Genomic DNA, 21,151 nt, shown 5'->3' on the forward strand with positions numbered 1-21,151 from the left:
CTGACAAGGTAACCTACCAGAAGATGCACAGTTCTCTTTATGTGCTTATAACAAGCTCTTTATTGTGCAAGAAGTTACCATGCAAGATCATTTTGACGACTGGTAAGCTGCATTTATCCTACTGGCTCAGATCCAAAATGGAGTTCTCTTTGTCATCAGTAATTATATCTTAAAGAAACAACATTGCAACATAGTACGTGGTTTAATGTCAGTAGTTTTGAAGTTAAAGATTGGTATATAAGATTGTTGTACTTCCCAGGTGGTTCAGAGCCAGACAATTCCCAAGCTATTTGATACTTACCATCTCTTATGGCCTCTTTTTATGGTAGGCTATCGGCCATTTGATATTCATTATGAATTATGAATCATAAATCATACAGAGGAGATGCTCTTTCTTATAGGGCCACTAAAATTACAATTGTGATATTTGAAAGAAGAATAATTTTGGAATTATCCAAAGCCCAAGTTATGGATTATAGATCTTAACTTTGTATTCATCCCTTTTTGCATTTGCTATTTGTTTTTTTTAATTCCTCCCTACCTGAAAATTTACTACTTTTCTTCTCTCTACATACTTCAGCCTTTAATATTCCATATCTATCGCTTTGTATTTGCACTGGTTGTTGATGTGCCTTTAAATGCTGTCTTCCCAGCTCCATTTCCTAGAATTTGTTTGTTTCTCTGAGACCCAGTTTAAATGTCACCTTCTCCAAGAAGCCTTTTTCAAAACCCTTTAAGTGTGAATTTCCTCCAATGAAATTGATATATTAAGGAACATTTTTAGCTCAATGCAAATTTCAATTTGCCTTGTACAGGATTTCTTATGCTGAAAACTACCACTTCACAATACACACAAGCTGCTACCCTTCCATCTCTTCCTTCCACAAACAAACTTCAAAGTCTTTGTCAAGGCAAAGTGCCATATTTTCAGTTTAGTTCAGTAAACATTTATTAAGCTTCAGCTTTGTGCTAGCATGGTACTAAGCACCAGGGATACAAAAAGAGGCAAAAGACAGCCCTTGTCCTCAAGGAACTTACAGTCTAATGGAAGAGATAGCATGCAAACAAATAAATACAAAGCAAGCTATATACAGGATAAATAGGAGATAATTGAGAGAGAAGACACTGGAATTAAGGGGTATTAAGTAAGACTTTGTCTAGAAGGTAGGATTTTAGTTGGGACTTAAAGGAAGCCAAGGAGGTCAGTAGTGAGGATGGAAGAGGGGAGAGCATTCCAGGTATGGAGGACAGCTAGAGAAAATGCCTGGAAAACTTCTGGTTCAGTTTGATCTGTGGGCAGAGGAGGACCAGGTCAGATCCCTGTTCCCCTTCACCTGGGCCTTACAGCTAGAGTTTTCCACCTTCCCAACCTGCTCTAGATTTGGGGAGATGAGGGTATGGGCAGAAAACCCAAGGCTGTAGCTGGAAGCCAAGGATTATCCCACTATTTATTTCTTAACTGTTTAATGTGTTAAACTATATTCTTGTTTATTAGGTTCTTAATTTGTTTTTAATGTGTCTCTAAGGAGGTTTTTGGGCATTGTACCCCTAACCCATTTTCCCCATAAGCCCTATGATTTTTATTGCTTAATTTTGCATAATACACTTTTGGAGAATACATATTACTTGACTTTATATTAGACATTTTTTACTAACTTGTAATAAGGAATGGATTAAAATCATAACTCAGTAGACATCAGATCAGTCTTACCAGGAAATACAGGAAATATCAGATAGCTTCATATGTTAGAAAAAGCTGGTTCTTTAAGATTCCTCCATGAAGTTACTTTCTCTTTGTGGACCTTTTTATATCAGTGATAGAAAACAGAAAAGATTTATGAAATTTATGATATATAATTAATATTTGCAAGTAGTGCAATTTATAATTTACTTAAATAGTACAAGTTTTATGTTAAAGTAAATGTATTTGTTTTCTAGAGGTAATCAAATTATCTGATAACATTTGACTAGTGTCTTAAATTCTTGATTTGCATTTTTATTGAAGAAAATGCCCTTTTAATTTATGAATATGAGGTTTATTCATTTCCTTAAGTATATTTATGTCATGTCTGTAAAGACCTTAGATAAGGGATTCTTTACCAGAGATCCATGTTTCTCTACCCCCATGGGCCTCTGGATAGGTTTAGGGGGTTTCTGTGACTTTGTATGGGGAAAATTTATATTTTTGTTTTTATTAATCTCTAATTGAAAACAAGATAGATTTTGTGGTCTCTCAAGGTTTCTTTCCCCATGAGTCTACTATTCCTTCCCTTCCCCCTCCCCCAATCTCTTCTCAAACCCAAGTTTAATAGGGAAATTTGTCAGAAAATCATTCTAGAGATATATTATGGCTTTTATAAAATCTGTTTAATGAAACTTGAATCTTTCATTCTTAAACAGGTTGAGTCATTTATTTTGGACCAAGAAGATCTGGATAACCCAGTGCTTAAAACAACATCAGAGTTATTCTTATCGAGTGCAGCAGAAGGGACAGATTTACGCACAGTGGATCCAGAGACACAAGCAAGATTAGAAGCATTATTGGAAGCAGCAGGTACTTTATATGTATTCTCATGATATCCTTGCCAAGTGTTTTTTCACTTTATGTGCATATAAACTATTTGCTGTCTATGTAGACTCAATTAAACTTTTCCAGTCATAAAGAATTTATTCAATTTTATTAACTTGAACATGGAAAGATTTAGGTTTGAAAACTTATAGGTAATATGAAACTTTTGAATATCTTAAATTTCAGTTAGTGGTTTGGGGGTTTGCCTTTTTTTAGTAGTAGTAATATACAAACTCTTTTGCTTGCTACACTTCATGAAATAAAAATGTGAAAGATAATTCTCATTAAATTTGAGAATCCTTGACTGATTTATAGAATCCTACATGTTTCTGTTATCAGATTATACAGTGATATTTCCCTTTGAATAAATTGTTCAGTATAAATCAAAATTTTTCTAGTTCTCTAAGTGATGCTAATTAAGCAAAAGAAAAAAAGATATATTTTAAAATATAATGAACAAGAATATTCAGGAACACAAGAGTTTGAAGTAAAAATCAATAAAAATAGGCTTGTATCTTCAGACTTTAAAGTATATTACAAAACATATCAAAATTATCAGGTTTGGTTAAAGAGAGAGACAGGCAGACAAACCCATGGAACAGAGTAGAGATTTCAGACATAGAAACAAAGTATACACAAAGATTTAATTAACCAATAGAAAATAAAAACTAGGGAAGGGATTATTCTCTTGATAAATATTTAGAAAAGTGGTTAGCAATATGATAGAAAATAGATTTAGTCTCATAGCTCACATATACCAGAATAAAATCTACACAGCTTAAATTACTTAAATATTGTTTAAAAACATGACAAAAATAGAAGAAAATAGAATGGCATGTCTACATCACTTCTGGGGGGGGGGAAGGTAAGTTTCTATTTATTAAATGGAGGAAATTATTGGAGACAAGATAAATGGGATTCATTACATTTTTTTTAAAAAGCCTTTATGCTAGAAAAATAACATCAACAATTTACAGCATCTATAGCCAAAACCCTTAAAAATTAGAACTATATGAAGTATTCAAAGGAAAAACTAAGTTAAGTCTGTAGTGCATACCAGGTTAAAGGATAGGAACAGACATTTTACAAAAGAGGAATGATAAATGGTCCTTTTTTTTAGCCATTTGAAAAAATTGTCCATCTTAACGAAGAAATGAACATTGAAATTGCTTTGAAGCATCACTTTAAGCCCATTAAATAATTTTTTAATTTATTGCTGATACTGTGAGAAATAAATGCACATATTATGGATGAAATTATAAACTGAATTCTTTTTACAAGCAATCTAGCAGTAGTCCACAAAATTTATAGAAATAACATTAATTCATTCCTTTGTTGTGAATGTAGCCTTAGAATATTCTTTAAAAAGAAAAAAGCCTGTTCAGATATATTTGTCAGCATTATCTGTTGTGAAAATACTAATATCAGTGTATGGGTGTCTCTATATGTGTCAATAATAGGAATATGGAAATAGCTGAATATATTGTTATGTTAATGTAATAGAATAATATGATGTAATAAGATAGTTACTGTAAAGAATATAAAGAAATTTAGAAAGACTTTGATGATAGAGTAAAATAATTTAGAAGAATAGATTGCATTCTAAAGTTGATTATATAAGATGAAAGTGTACAGGAAAGGATAGACAAATGATGAAAGCTTATAATAGAGAGAAATTCCCAACAAGTATTTTTTTGTCTTATATGTCAAAGTTTATTGTTTCAAATACAAATAGTTGTAAAACAAAAAGAATTGCCTTTATTAATGTCCGGTTTATCACAAACCATAAAAAAAAAATACATAGGACTTTGTAAACTACCAAAAGGCCCCCCACAGCCCTTAAAAATGAGACAAGGCAAAAAGAAATATATTAAATGTATGAAACATGCTTCCTAAAGACAGTGCACACTTAGCAGTTTTAATTGCATTTAAACAACTCTCCTTGATTATTTGCTATAAGACAAACTTTATTTAGATGTTGACTCTTCAGGTAAAAAAGTCTTTTATCCCCTTTACACAGCCTGCAATAGCCTCATTTTGATTTTTTTTTTTAAAGAAAAGATATGATTATGTGAACAAGAAGAATTTAATTTTAATTTTAAACTTATAGCTTATTACCTCTTTTAAAGAGCCCCTAGAAGCATAGTGATTGCTCTAGGTATATTCCACTATAATGTCTTTAGTTTCTTGAAAATAAACTACTATTAGTTGAAATGGCATTACAGAGGGCAGTCATTTACATGGAAAAAACTTTTTAAAAATAGGCAATTAATTCATTGAAAACTATTTTAAAAAGAATTTCACAACTTTACATTAGGCTTTGGTTATTACGTACTGTGAACTATTATTTGTCAGTAAAACCTTATGGAAAAAGAAAACACTTCAGTTTTCCAGTATAAGATATAATTGTCTTGTCAGGAGAACTAAGTTCAAATCCTAGCTCCAAAATTTAATAGTTGTGTGATTGGGCAGGTTGCTTGACTTTTTTGTGTTTCAACCCCTTCATCTTTCTCAAATAGTTGTAATATTTGTATGATTTACAATACAGAGTCCTTGGGGGGGAAAAGAACTTTATAAACATTAAGACACTGATAAACAACATAATACTTGACTTGACCAAATAATGATGAGGTATAAGTAAGAAATGAAGGGCAAATTTTAGGGACATTTTCACAAGATTATTGGAAATGAGTAAGTATTAAAATGTGCATTTGTTTAGAACCTTATTTATTAGCCTTTTACTATTATGGAAAAGCGCTGTCAAAATTATAGCAAGATTGACTTCCTGATGGATCTATCTTTGAGGAATTAGTGAGTGTCTCTAAATTAGATCTTTAAAACTAGACTGAATAGAGCATTTGCATTTGCATTTGATTTATTACCATATTTGGGTTTTGACTTAGTTAAATTTAAATTAGAAAAGATTTGTAGTACCTCTTTATATCTACTATAACAAATGATCTAAAACTACAAGTAAAATAGCTTGGTGTGATTCTTGCTTTTTCGCTTGAGTTGAGGATGCACAAAAAACTTATCTTTTTTATACAATGATTTTGAAACATTTAACTATGAGATGGGATCTAGCTAACAAAGAATTATTATTAATAAATCTAGCAGTTGTAGCCTATCAAAAGTAAGAGTAAGGATTTTTTCAAAGGTGATCGAAGTCATCAGATGGTGACTCCTTTTCCATACAGAAAAACATTTTGTAAGTCTAGAAAAATGTTTTATAATTAGTGCTTTTTAGTTTGTCCTTTGGTATAGTGTTTAAATATTTCTCACAGAGCAGATCTTAGCTTGAAGATCATTCCTGAATCGTGTCTAAAAAAGTTCTAATTATTGAGGTTCTAAAAGATCCCTTCTAGCAAAGCATTTTTTACAGAAAAACCATCTCATGGAGTTAACTGATATAATTATCATTCATGATTATGGACAATTTAGGAAAATGTTTCTGTCCTAGTTCTGTCTTTTTGCCCAAGTTTATATCTTGTCAAGTTTATGCTGAATCCTATTGAGAAGTAGGTGACTTTGCATGATGCTGCTTTGTCCTTGGGAACATTTACCTTTCTTTTGATTTGTAGTAAGTAGATTTTATTTATTGGGGCCAGGGTAGAGACAGGGTTTATACTGCCTATCTTCGAAGGTAGATCAAGTTTTGACTGAACTCCAGTGATGGAGATCTAAGGACATACAATTAGAATCATTTCTCTTTGGGAGCAGTCATACCTATCTGGAAAGTTCCTAGGAAGCCAGATCAGCTTTTAGGTTAACCCTAGTGAGGTTCAGGGCTTCTCTAGGGTGGAAATGGGGATTTCATTCATCTCAGACTGAATCCAGGGAACCAAAAATCTTATGCTTTTCCTACTTTTTTTGTTATAATCTCAGAATTGGGCTAGAAATAATACCTTCATAATTCACCTTTTAGTAAGAGGTGCTGCTCTGTTATTTTGGTGCATGGGTCAGAACTCATGAGATCATTTAGTAACTTGCTCACTTGTGTGATGATTTTGTTTCTTATTCAGAATGTTAAGCAGAATCTTGAGGAGTTTTTTAGAAGGCATATAGGAACGTGTCATAAGTGTGTCACTTTTGTCAGCAGGTCTCCACTAAAGTCCTACTCCGATTCCTCATTGTGGCCTACAGGTGACCCTGGGTTCTTGAAGGTTATGATAGCAGAGCGCAAGCTCCGGCAGGTCCTACCAAGCTGGAAAGGCTTCAAGTATGGGCCCTTTGAATGGATTCTATATCTGTCATCCATGGACCAACCTAGCTAAGTTCGAAGAGGCTCATCACCAGAAGGTTGGACACCAGGTGATGAATTTTTTGGCTACAGCAATTCATGAAACAGTCTACTAAGGTATGGAGGGGTTGCAATATGCAAAAACAGAGGGAATTCTACCCACACTAATAGAATCATGCATCTTTTGAAGTATTGAAGTATGTCAGCAGGCACCATGGGAAGAGACTTCTAATTCTACATTCAAATAGTTATGCCATTAGTAAAATTCACTTTTAATATTAATAGGATTATAGATCTAGAAGCTAGAAAGAACCTCAGAGGTTATCTGGGCCAGTTCCTTGATTCTTCCATTTAAAATTTTTTGGTAATCAAACACTTGTAATCTCCTTAAAGAATCTTATGGATAAATAGATATAGCTTCTCAGTCTTGATTTGACTTAAAAGTAATACAGAGCCATATACTTTGAAATATAAACAGTTTTTTAAATTTATAAAGATTTTAACTTAATTCAAGACAATTACTCTTCCCCACAAATACAGAATTATTTGATAGTAAAAACTGTCTTGAAAACTAAAGTTTAGGAATATCAACTTTTGAAATTATGGCAGATTTTGCGCTTAGATACAAAAAAGATATAATGTTGAAAATTGTCATTGCCAAGACAGTTAACAGCAATATTTAGAATGCCAACTATTAATACTTCATTACTTCAATGGATCTTATCAATGTGGGTATTCAAGGATGCAGATTACAACCCATTCATGCCTTCTCATTCTGTTCAATTCCTGTCCATATTGTTTATGGGAATAAATTCTACTGAAAAGATCTACCCAGTGTGGAGACAAGAGGCCTTATCTCTAGATCTTTAACATGTTCTGGGTACTGGTCCAGCTGTTTATGCTATTCATCTTTTATTCCTTGATCTCACTACATGGCCATCCCACCTTCTTTTCTCATCATACATTTCCGAAATGACCTTTTATACTACTTCTTGTGTATAAGTGATCCTTGGTACCTTGGAGCCTATACTTGATTTTTTGCCATACAGCATCACAGAAAGAGACATTTATTTTATTTATTTTTTGATCATTGAGCATTTTGAGCTTGTTGAAAGAAAGTACTGTGTAATTCTTCCAAATGCAATCCAGTCTGTTCTTTTCTTTTTGTTCATTTTGGACCCAACTCACTATCCATCTGTAGTGCCTGTCTTAGAGATGTCTTAGTGAACTGTTTAATATTTGGTTATCCAACTGCATGTCTGGACAATAGATATTTTTTCATCTTTTGGGGATTTTCTGAATAGATTATTAGGCCTCACTTAATCTTATGGATCTTGTTAAAGACTCTCTATATTTGTATTCTGGACCCTAATGTAACAGAATTTTGCACAAATGGTAGTTTCTGGAAGACCACACCATTGGAGATGATAGAGAATACCCTCTTTGATATTGAAAAACAACTTTAGTGTATGTGTATCCCCTTATTATATACCTCACTTATTATGATAAAGGATCATTGAACAAAGTAGCCTCTGATTATGTCTACCAAAGAATCTTATATGATAATATAAGCTGGCATTCAATGATAATTTAAGATTTGAAAAGTTTTACATACATAGTATCAAAATGAGCCTGACAACAACACGAAGTTGTAGTCATGTATTATTATTATTCCTAAGCTTAGTCTGAGAGAATTGCCATGGTAACAAAGCTAGTATCACAAGCAGAAATTGATCCTATGTTTTTCTACCTCCAAGTCAAGCATTCTATTCACTCAGCCAAGCTGCCTTTTAGCCTGTGCATGGAAAAGGAAGACAGAAACTAGAACTTGTTAAGCACTGTGCTGAGTGCTTTTTATAAGTATTATCTTGTTTGATCTTTACAACAACCATATGAGGTATATTATCCCCATTTTTTATAATTCAGAAAACTGAAGTAAATAGAGGTGAACTGACTTGTCATGGGGTTATATTGCCCGAGGCCAGATTTTAACTCAGATTTCCTGCCTCTAGACCCAATACTCTTATCTGTGCCAATAGCAAGACACCTTCTTGGAGGAGAGCACTGAAGGAATTTTGCCCTGGTTTTTTTGTTTATTTGTTGTTTTTTTTTAAACCCTTACCTTCCATCTTGGAGTCAGTACTGTGTATTGGCTCCAAGGCAGAAGAGTGGTAAGGGCTAGGCAATGGGGGTCAAGTGACTTGCCCAGGGTCACACAGCTGGGAAGTGTCTGAGGCCAGATTTGAACCTAGGACCTCTCATCTCTAGGGCTAGCTCTCAATCCACTGAGCTACCCAGCTGCCCCCTTGTTTGTTTTTTTAAGTACTAAACATTATATGTTTGTGTGTGACTGAAGATGTCTGTTATGGAAAATGGTTTGTGAAAGCATATTCATTTTCATCTCACATTTGTTTAGCTCATTCTCTTAAAGACCTTCTAGAGATTAGAAAATATACCCAGGATTAACAATTGCTGACATCCTCATTTACCTTTTTTGGTTAATAATATGGTTGTTTTCCCCCAGTCAGTTGGTATTTTCTTTAAAGTTTTGAAACTTTGATTCCCTAGTGTTTTCTAAATTATGTTGCATACAACAGAGATTTGCTTCATACTTAGGCTGATCTAGCTACTTTTTTTTTTTATCTAAATGTCATTTCCATTTCCTCAAGTGTATCATTTCAAAATGTGATTCTACTGCACACAATGAGAACAAACTTGTAAAAATAATGCCAAAGTAGGTTCCATTTCCTATTTGTTTAGGAGCTTTTGAGATGACCTGTTTCACACCAAGCTTTCTGCATATTTTTTTCTGTCATTACTTTTCCTTGTTTTGTGAGGTGATGCTCTCCTAGTCTTCCACTATCTTCTGCTATAATAAATCTTTATTAATTTATATTCTAAACTAGCATGTACTTCTTTGCCAAATCTTTCTCTTGGCAATGAGGTCAGATATTTGTTGGCTAAACAGGCTCTTCAATTCTTTTGGTCACTTTTGCAGCAACTGTTCCACATTGGTTAAAACTTCTGTAAGAAAAGGTAGCTATCTGTTTTAAATTTTACCTTTGTTTTCCTTTTTTAAAAAATCATCTGTTGCTTTGAATAGACAATCTGAGCTGTCATGATTGCACTGTATTTTTATTTTTACACTTCAAAATTATTGTTCTTGACATTTGCTTTAATTAGTTGATTATCTGATTATGTAGAATTGAAATAGAATGATTTAGTAAATTAGTAATTAACCACTTTTTCTGTATGTTAAAATGTAGTCATTTTCTTTTTCATGTCACATTACTCAGTGTTTGCCATGTCTAGTATTTTCCAATTCTTTGAAGGAAGAAAGCATTCAGTATTGTACTGGCATGAGGTTTCTGAATATACCTGCTTTTGGTCACTTTCATTTCATAATCTCAAACCACATCCCTTCCCTCTGCTCATCTTTTCACTTATATTATCTAAGTTTGAAGATATATTCTAACACGATCTGGCAGGTCTTGGCAAAATTTTGTGTCATTTCTCTTTTACTCCACATTTTCAACAGTAGTTTGTATAAACTACAATCATTTGTTAATGGTCCTATTGCTTATATCTGCAAAGTGAGATGACCAGATGTTCTGTGAATGCTATTTATTGGCTTTGCATGATGAAACCAGTTCTGCTGTTTCATTTGCTAGTCTTCTTTTTTAGCTTCTACTATCTTATCTCTTCTTATTCATTGTGAGAACATATTAATGTGGTTCAGCTCTTTGAATAGTATCTCAATTTACTGGTCATCAAACAAAATCTTATATTTAGGTTATCTAGAGTTAAGTTAATCTTTGTAGATGAACTGAAAGCTATGTGAATCTTAGTACTCTGCCCTCTTTCTTGCCACAACCCTGTAGAAGTGAATGGGGATTGCATAGGTGTGAGGATTTGTTTCTTCATTTTTTTTGTTTGTTTGTTTCATGAGTTGCCATGGCCAAATTATTCATATTGTGTAGTAACCCGCTTACTTGTGATTAACATCTTTATACTGGACTGGTTTTTTGATGTAGTTCATTGCTGGGATTATCCTCTTGAACTTTTCCAAGTTTGATAGAGCAAGACAGAGTTTGTACTCTCCTGGCGTTTTCTTCAAGTATTCAGCATCACCTCCATACTGTGTCAAGGAATCAAATGACTAGTTAATTATAAGGTGGACACAACAGTAATTTTATGAGTGAAGTGGGTAAGTTTTTTGGAGGCATGGAAATTTATTAAATATTTAAAATCAAAACTTTATTCATTCAACAAACTTTTTGAGATGCTTGCTATGCACTATTGCGATCAGTCAGTTAGTTTTTTTCAGCAATAACAAGTGCTATGTGCACAGAATATATAATTTCCTTTGAAAGTATACAAAAGTAATGGTAAACCTAGGTAAAAAAAATAAATGAGATGGCCAAGTCTGGTGCTCATTCTAAAGGCCATTTTGGAGATGAAAGGTCAAATGGTATTGTTTTGGGCATGTACATATGAGTTGGAAATCCAGGTTTGAAAAATAGGAGTTCATGTTTTCCTAAAACAAACACATTACTTAATTTTGGTAAAGAACATAATAGGACAGAAGTAGGAAAAAGCAACCTTAAGCAAAGCTTTTTCATTCGTGAATAAATAAAAAACACTTTAGACTTGCAATTATAACGTGAATAAATAAAAAACACGTTAGACTTGCAATTATAATGTTGATATATTAAATGCTTGCTCTGTACAAAGTATCTAGAGATAATTGATCGAGATGATCACGAAATAAGATATTGTCCTACCTCTCAAGGAGCCTATGGTCTAGTAGAGAATAAGAGAGAGGGTGTGTGTGTATTCTGCCCATTTTGGCAAGCAGTACATAATATATATGCATGTGTCTGTACACACACATGTAAGTATAATGCAAATTTTAATTGTGAAAAGTACATAGGGATGTTATAATAAGCTATGTAATAACTCAGTCGAAGAGGGGGTATTGGTATTTGTTAGTGAGAAGGTTTATAGAGGATCCATTCTGAAGGGAGCTCACATTCATCACAGACCCCAAGCCTCAGGACACCAGGGCTGTAGAGGACTTGCTCCAAAGGGGACTCACATCCATCACTGATCCTGGGATTCAAGACATCAAAAATACTGGGGGGCCTATGCTTCTTGATACAGATTGGGAGGTGAGCTCCATGTGTGTGAAATCTTCTGGTTGTGTCATAACTCTTATCTTAGAACTCTTATCTTAGGATGGGGCTGCAGGGCTGCTGAATGTTGTCTTTTTAAAAACTTTCAATTTTTATAATGAACTTTTCCTATATATCAACAAATGAATATTTCCATTTATATGAAGGAAAAGATTGTATATAAAACCACAGGTTTGTTATGTATACATACCTTGGAGTTTTTCAAAGTATATAACAAATTCATTCTGTTCTCTTGTATCTTTTAAATGTTTAATTGATGCTTTTTTTTTTTGGCATCACTAGAGCTATCCTTCCCTTCTTCTGCTCTCCCCCTTCCCCCAAAGGCCCTCCCTTGTAACAAATAAACATAGTCAAGCAAAACAAATGTACATACTAGCAGTGTCTGAAAATATGTCTCGCTTCCCAGCATGTCAGTTAACCCCAGTTGCCTAACCCTTACCACTCTTCTGGCTTGGAACTGATACTTACTATTGATTCTAAGACACAAGTAAAGGGTTTTGGGGTTGGTTTTTTTCCCCTAAAAAAAGTAAATACATATCTCATTCTATACTTCTAATCTATCACCTTTCTAACAGTGGGTGAAAAGCATGCTTCATCATTAGTTTTCAATAATCATGACAAATCATTGCATTGATCAGAATTCTTAAACCTTTCAAAGATGTTTTCTTTCACAGTATTGTCATTATATAAATTGCCTTCTTATTTCTGGTTTATTTATCAGATTATGTAAGTTGCACCAGGTTTTGCTGAGTCTGTCACTTTCTTATTTCACAAAAATAATCCATCACATTTATAAGATTGTTCAGCTGTTCCCCACTTAAGAGCCACTTCTTAGTTTTTAGTACTTAGATACATCAAAAAGTGCTATTATGAATATTTCTGTATATAGGGGTACTTTCCCTCTTTATTTGATCTCTGAGGTAAATAAATGCCTATTGTTGAGCCAAAGGGCATTCACATTTTATCACACTGTAAGGACAATTTCAAGTTGCATTTCAGAATAACCAAACTAAATTATAACTCCATGGAGTTATATTAGAGTCTATTAGTTAGTTTTTTTTTTTTTTAAGGTACTTTTTAGAGCATTCTGGGAGCAGTTAGGTGACAGAGTGAATAGAGTGCCAGACCTGGGTTCAATTGTGGCCTCAGACAATTCCTAGTTGTGTAATCCTCAGCAAGTCACTTCACCTCAATTGCCTAGTCCTTCCCTTCTCTTGTAGAATTGTTCCTAAGTAGGAAAGTAAGAATTTTTTTTAAAAAAGAAAAAATTCTAGACTTGATAAACACCAAATATATTCATTTCCATTTACAACAGAATAGGAAAAGAGGATTGTATATGAAACTGTGATTCTATATTACATATGGCTTTCTTTTTTCTTGAGTTGAATAATAAAAATAAAAATATTATTTTCCAAGCTAATTTGCTTGTCTATACGGAAAAATGGTAGCATGGCTAGGTTATTGAAGTAGAGCCTCAGAATTGTTTTAACAGTAGAAAGACTGGAATTTAAGAATACCACAAAGATCCAAGTTTCATCAGTTGATGCATTGCATTTTTTTAACCCACAGGCAAATAAAAGATAATAGGATGAAAATGTTTATTTAAAAGTAAAATTATTTTCAAAATTATTTAACTTGGCTGGTATCATGCATTTGTCTTATTAGAGATTGAGAGCATTTTTTACGGTCATTGTTTGCTTGCATTTCTGCTTTTGAGAATTGCTTGTTCATATCATTTGACCATTTGTCTGTGGAGAATGTTATGTGAATTTAGCCTAGTCAGAGGCCCAACTACTACATCTAGTCATCTATCACTGCTGAGGCCTCAAAATCATAGGAGATCCTAGCCCTCAGGGACCTGGGGCAATAAAGGACATCTTCTAAAGAAGATTGATTCGATAGTAGATGGGCTCCTTTAAAAGGGATTCATAGTGGGGAGCAGGGGAACTCAGTGGTTTGAGAGCCAGGTCTAGAAATGGGAGGTCCTAGGTTCAAATCTGGCCTCAGACACTTCCTGCCTGTATGACCCTGGGCAAGTCACTTAATCCCCATTGCCTAGTCTTTACCACTCTTCTGCCTTAGAACCAATAGACAGTATTGATTCTAAGATGGAAGGTAAGGATTTGGGGTTTTGTTTTTTAAGGGGGGGGGATTCATGGGAGTAGCTATGTGGCTCAGTGGATAGAGAGCCAGGCCTGAAGAGAGTTCATCTTGGATTTAAATGTGACTTCAGACCTCCATTGCCTAGCCCTTACTCCTCTTTTGCCCCTGTGGCTCAGTGGATAGAAAGCCAGACCTGAAAAGAGTTCATCTTGGGTTCAAATGTGGCCTCAAGACACTTCCTAGCTGTGTGACCCTAGCCAAGTCACTTAACCTCCATTGCCTAACCCTTACTCTCCTCTTCTGCTTTGGAACCAATACTTAGTATTGATTCTAAGACAGAAAGTAAGGATTGTTTGTTTGTTTGTTTTTAAAGGAAGGGAATTCATGTCCATCATAGATCATGTCTCAGAAAACCTAACTTGAGGGCCTGTGATTATGAAGTCTCTGGAATGTTTCATGTTTGCTTGGGTGGGCGTCATTCTCCACTATCTTGAGATGAGACTTAAATGGCTGTTATGAAGCATGAATTCTACTTCATTAGAAGTCCAGAACCGCAATTTTTCTTGGGCTAGGTCCTTATATTGAACTCTCTATTCCTTCTGTACTCTATATCCATTATCACCTTCTGTTTCTCTGTTTTGGAGTAACCAACCAGAGAAACTTAAACATATTACCCTGTACTGACTTTGTGTTCAGACATCACAGAATTCTGCAGGTTTGGGGGTTACCAATCACTTGTATATTTCCCTTATGTTATAAGTAAACTCCCTAGGATTAGTTTCATTTATCCCTGTGATTCAGAAAAAATTCTTTCTCCTTCATACTTCTCATATTACTGTCAGCCTCTGGCCTTACCCCTCCATGCTTTTCCTTCTTCTACGCCCTCTAGAAAAAACCCCCTTATGTCCTGGATCTCCTTTACTTCCTCATCTTTCCATTTCCTTGTATTCTCATTTCATCATATGGCTTTACCTCTTTACTGAGAAAATTTGTTCTCCAAAATATTTCTCGTAACCAATTGCTTTTTTTTTTTTTAACCTCTTGCTTAGATTGTTAGAATGACCTCCTGGTTGGTTTTCTTGCCTCCAGTCTCCCTACTTTCATATTACTCTAGCTGTCAAAGTAATTTTCCTTAAGCATCTGTCATCCCCACCTCCCAAACTCCTCCCATGGCTTCTTATGGTCTCTCTTCTGTTTAGCTTTTAAAGCCCTTCACAACCTAGCTGCAGCCTATTTTCCCAGCCTTATTGTATATTCTACCCCATGTCACACAGTGATTAACTGAACTGGCTTCTTCCCTCTTCCTTACACATGCCACTCCATCTTCCATCTCCATGCCTTTGCGCAGGCTAGTCCCCTATGCCTGCAATGTATTTCCTTTTCTCCTGTCATATAGAATCTCTCTTTTAAGATGCAACTCAAGTAACACCTATATAAAGCCTTTCCTAACCTCCCCTCTCTCAGTATCCTCCCTCCCAAACCACCATGTATTTAACTACTTTGTATTTATTCTTGTTGTATCTCTTCCTGTATATACTTCTATATGTAGTTGTCTCCTTCACTGGATTATAATCTCTAAAATTGAGAATTGGTTTGTTCTTTTTTGTGTCTCTACCACTTAGCAATATCAAGTACTTTTTTTAGCAGTTTAAAATATTTATTGATTCTCCTTTGTTCCACACCTCAGATCTTGTTTACATCATGCCATATTCTTCCTTTTCTTCATACTCTTAGGTGACACTTTTTACGTGAAGGCCTTCCCTTTATTTATACCCCTTACCCTCAGGAGAATAAATGTAAGCTTTTGGAGAGTAAAAGAGTGCTTCATAATTGTCTTTTATCCACAGTGTCTAGTACATTGTCTTGCATATTGTCAGGGCATGATTAGTTAATTGATCTGAATTTAGGGTTGATAAATTTTAACCACAAGTAGTCAGTTACAGCTAGAGTTGTTATTGGATCAGTTTTCTTCTTTTTTTCCTTTAAAGAAATCATTTAACATCTTTTATGAAGTAGTGATTTTAATTTAAAATGATTGAGATAACAATTGTGGTCATGGAAATATCCCCAGTTTGGAATAGTTCAATTACAGTAATCAGCCACTTTTTTTCCTCATTAAAATATAGTTAACTTTATTTATCAGAGGGTATTATTTCTTATTCAAATTTTGTGAGATTATGAATAAGCAGAAAGAATTCCTATGTGAGTCATAGTTCATGATGGTCTGAATAAATTTCAGTTAGTTTGACCTGTTGTAGGATTTAGTGCAATCTACTCTTTTGCTTTTTATATATAAAAACATGGTTGAATGACCAGAAATTTAAATATAGAGATAGATGTCATTCTTTCTAAACCTACTTTGAAGTGGTACACTGAATATTACTTGTTCCCAGTACATCAAATAAACAAGTTGGTACCACTAGTAATTTATTAATCAAGAACAATATAGCCTTTGGTTTTCTGAAGGATACAGGAAAACCTTTAGTAGTCACCTGCTAACTTATTTCTGTAGTCTTTAAACATTGTGTTCAGTTCATCACTAATATGGTTATTTTGATAGTTTTAGTACTTATGTCAATGGTAATAATAGTCAAGACTTATAATTACCCATTCACTATGTTTTTTGTTGTTGGTATTCTACTTACAAGCTTCTATAGTAGGCACTATGGATTTCTTAGACATTTCAGATATAATTTAATTCAGTGAAACTTGGCTCATTTGTACTGCAACATTTACACAAGTAACTTTAATACAAGTTTAAATATTAGGGGAAGTACAAAGTTAAAATAGGAAGTGATGATTTCATGGGTTTTTTTAGAAAGCACTATATTTGGAGTTAAGGGCCTCATTTCCTCATGTGTGAAATTAAGATTGGATTAAATGAATGATATGTTTATATGCATTATAATAGTATTTTAGTAGAATCTATGGAGAGTCATTTTTTCCAGACTTAGAGAATTGATAGATATATAGATTGTCTAGAGTTCAGTTTTTTCATATCTACCAAAGGAAGAATGCCATCAGTATAGTGTGTAATTTTTTAAAGATAGTATTTAGCAATGGGACTAGTAGTAAGATATACATAAACTGTTAGGTTAGACTATTTCCAGTGAAAATCACTGTTTATTTTTTATCCTGTATTCTCAGTGTTAGAGAATATAAGTTGGTTTGCTAAATTTGGTTGCCATAGAAACACTGGAAGAAAATATGAAACAAAATAAGATGCCACATGTAACCCAGAAGATAGTTACACATAACATTTTACCAAAAGATGAGAATTTGGAAATGTGTGCTATCACCTCAGAGTGGCTCCTACTGGGGAGATAATATTAAACGGTAGGACTTCTTTTTGTATCTCCACTGCTTAGTACATTGCCTAGCAAATAATAGGTACTTAATTCATACTTATTGACTATCTGACCAAGTGGAATCCTATACTTATGTAAAGAATGTCTTGGTTTATATATCATTTTATAAGGAATGCTGTGCATCTGAATAAGTGAAAAGATAGTAAAGATTTCCTATATGTCAAATATTGTACTAATCCTTGGGGATACAAATACAAAGCATTTGGCAAATAATCTAATTTGTCTTCCGACATGTTTTAGATTTGGTAAAAATCTGAAAAAAATTGGAAAAAAAATTGATAAGACTAGTATAATAATGGCTGTGCAAAGAAAGGTATAGATCATTTTTCCCCATGACCATGTAAAATGAGTGACATAGCTAGGTTTTTAGTAGCTTTTGTATACTTACCTTTAGTGCTCTATCCATGAAACTGTGCCACTTCTTAAGACAAAGATTTGAAAAATTCTGCCTAATTCAGAACCATTGGCAACACTGTCTGCCATTAGTTTATAAATCCACTTCTGTTATAGTTCAGTATAACTTGTATAAGTTTGTTCAATGCAATTTTAAAAGTTACATTCCAAAACATATCATTTAGCCATACTTGCCTGTTATTCTTTAGATGATCAAGATATGTTTGAATTTTTTTAATAAATAAAATTTCTATTTCTTTCGATGTCTTTGTCTTTTCCTGCATACAACCCACACCTAAACCCAAAATAATGAAGGATAATTCTAAAATCACTTTAGCTCAAAACTCACAAGACTTGTGTCCTCTCTTTTTTTTTTTAATAGGAAAAGTGTGGACATAGGTTTCCTGAGAGAGCTATATGGTCAGCTTCTTAAATCCATGAAAAACCAAGCACTTATTTTTAAAGTACATTTCTCTCCACTCTTCCTTGTATACCTCAACTTATAACACTTATAACACTCAACTTGTAACACACTCAGCCTACTTACAAAGTGAAGGTTTTTATTTTATTCTTAAAGGACATTTAGTTAAATGCTAAATCCAGTAGCCTGAGTTTTTTTTAAACAGTGTGATCATCTTAAAATAAGTAAGTTTAGACTAAAACATACTGCCTTGTTTTGAACTTTATTACTTTTGATTGTATATCATACTTAAAAATTTTGTAAAGTCAGATATATTGAATAACATTTTGTAGCATTGTTTGAGTTATTTAGTCATGCATATGGTGAAAATTTTAAATTGTGCATCTTTTGTGTGATTTTTTTCATACTAACCCATTTGATGATCATACTCTGAAGGAATTGGTAAATTGTCAACTGCCGATGGTAAAGCCTTCGCAGATCCTGAGGTGCTTCGAAGACTGACTTCTTCTGTCAGCTGTGCATTGGATGAAGCTGCTGCTGCTTTGACACGAATGAGAGCAGAGAACAGTCATAACACAGGACAAGTGGACAAGTACGTTATAATAATTTAAGAATGTTTTTTTTTCCTCAAGGGCAATTTCTAGGGTCATTAGTTTCAGTTAAATATTTTATGTTTAGTAGAACTGATAGGATTTAGCTTGAGATACTGCAATAATTTTGTTAACCTACAGAGTGCCTACTATATTTTAGGCACTGTTGGAAATAAAAGTGAATACAGTATCATCCTTACTTTCAAGGGAAGTTCCCTTTCTAGAAGCTGTGGTTTTATTTGATTTAACTCTTAGATCTTTAGTAGATCCTTTTGTATTTGTACTGATATTTTTGGCTAATGAATTAAATGCATTGTTTGAGAAAAAGGAAAAATAGAAACCAATAGTTGAATAAGTTAATATACATTAAAGTAATTCACCTATTTCAACTTTCTGTTTTAAAATAAATGTTTTTTAAAGTTTGAGGGTTTTATTTTTAATTTTAAAACTAAATCTTTTTTAAACTTTTGAGCCATTTGTGCATAACAGTAGCAGAGATACAGAAACTTTTTAAAAATCTTTTTTGGTGTCTCATTGTCCTTAACACATCTCAGCATTATGAACTTGAGCCAGTTGCACATTGCTGTATCCTTTGATTTTCTTTTTTAGTCGCAGTTTGGCAGAAGCTTGCTCAGATGGGGATGTGAATGCTGTCCGCAAATTGCTAGATGAAGGAAGAAGTGTAAACGAGCATACTGAAGAAGGAGAAAGTTTGCTTTGTTTGGCCTGTTCAGCTGGGTACTATGAATTGGCACAAGTAAGCAGAAATGTTCATTTTAGAAGGATTTCTGGCATCATCTTTATGTCTTCCTCCCTTTGATTTTTAAGAAGAAATGTAATTGGAGAGTGTAGCTTTAATAATAGTAAAACATTTTGTGTGTGTGTGTGTGTGTGTGTGTGTGTGTGTGTGTGTGTGTGTGTGTGTGTGTGTGTGTGGCTACTCATTCATGTTTCCTCTCAACATAAATGAATAAATAAGAGAGTCGGGAAGCATGTTATATAGACCTTTTTCTTTTTGGTACAGTATCTAAACTGTTAAAAAGATAAAAGTAATTTATCTGCGTTTAAAATGATTTGTTTTTAGTTCTGTCCTTGCAGTATTGAAACTCACCATCTACTTTATTTTTATTTATTTGTTTGTTTGTTTATTTGGGGGGCCCTTACCTTCTGTCTTGGAATCAATACTGTGTATTGCTTCCAAGGCAGAAGAGTGGTAAGAACTAGGCAATGGGGGTTAAGTGATTTGCCCAGGGTCACCCAGCTGGGAAGTATCCGAGGCAAGATTTGAACCTAGGACCTCCCATCTCTAGGCCTGGCTCTCAATCCACTGAGCTACCCAGCTGCCCTCACCATCTACTTTAACCACATAGTAACTTTCACAATACAGATTTGTACTTTTTACCTAGTTTGGTAGGAATAACATTGAACTTGGAGGCTGAAGGTAAATTGCTTCCTTTTATGGACAAAAGGAGGTGCTATGTTAATAAATCTTAACTTTTAAATAGTAGACATTGAATATTCAGCACCTACTGTGTGCAAGGCAGAAGTCCAGAGAGCAAGACAAACAGAGTTTGAAATGGGCATGACTGGGGTCCTTCAAGTAATGTTAGTCAGGCATGGATCTCAGGGTAGAAATTTCCCCAGGATGAGAAGGCAGGAGGTAGAGAAGCTCAGTTTAAAAAATACAAAAACTATAATTAATTGTGTTCCTTGGATTTGCTTACTAAAGGAAAAAAATTGCCCTAGTTTTTATGGCTTCAGGTATGAACTTTAGTAGTTATGAGTTTAAGTGACTATTTTTGTATGCTTTTTGTTTTAAAGGTGTTGCTTGCTATGCATGCCAATGTTGAAGATCGAGGGAATAAAGGAGACATAACTCCACTAATGGCAGCTGCCAGTGGAGGCTATGTAGACATTGTGAAGTTGTTGCTTGTTCATTGTGCAGATGTCAATGCCCAGTCTTCAACAGGTATGTATTGTCAAAGCATATGTCTAGTGAATATGCTTCTCTAGCGAAACAATGTAGAATGACAGTATGATTGACAAAAGACAACTTTATATCTGTAATAGTCACAACTCTTTGTAGAGTTCCAGATTTTATCAGCAATTTTTATTTTAATAATTCTTTAAATCAGTTTATAGAAATCCTTGCTTTTTTATAGAATTAGAACATTTCCTTTTGAGTTTTTACAATAGTGGTGATTTATACCACCAAGTGCTCCTTGTCATTTAACTGTACCTATTCCCATAGTGACTAGTTAAAATTAAGGTT

General features: G+C 33.9%; 1 protein-coding gene across 15 annotated transcripts in view; it reads left to right on the forward strand.

Annotated features, from left to right (window-relative positions):
- The window catches only part of ANKHD1 (ankyrin repeat and KH domain containing 1), a 124,715-nt gene that overhangs the window by 24,718 nt on the left and 78,846 nt on the right, over positions 1–21,151 (forward strand). For 14 of the 15 annotated variants that reach the window (XM_056793453.1, XM_056824341.1, XM_056825068.1 and 11 more), the window contains exons 2-5: positions 2,401–2,554; positions 18,725–18,881; positions 19,489–19,636; positions 20,701–20,848. In XM_056793453.1, the coding sequence (XP_056649431.1) occupies positions 18,841–18,881; positions 19,489–19,636; positions 20,701–20,848 (337 nt within the window). In that variant the 5' untranslated portion in view covers positions 2,401–2,554; positions 18,725–18,840. Of the gene's footprint in view, positions 1–83; positions 103–2,400; positions 2,555–18,724; positions 18,882–19,488; positions 19,637–20,700; positions 20,849–21,151 lie in introns of those variants that run through there. The other variant, XM_056793821.1, reaches the window with a different exon arrangement.

This window comes from Monodelphis domestica, chromosome 1, assembly GCF_027887165.1.
Source record: "Monodelphis domestica isolate mMonDom1 chromosome 1, mMonDom1.pri, whole genome shotgun sequence".
Lineage (NCBI taxonomy): Eukaryota > Metazoa > Chordata > Mammalia > Didelphimorphia > Didelphidae > Monodelphis > Monodelphis domestica.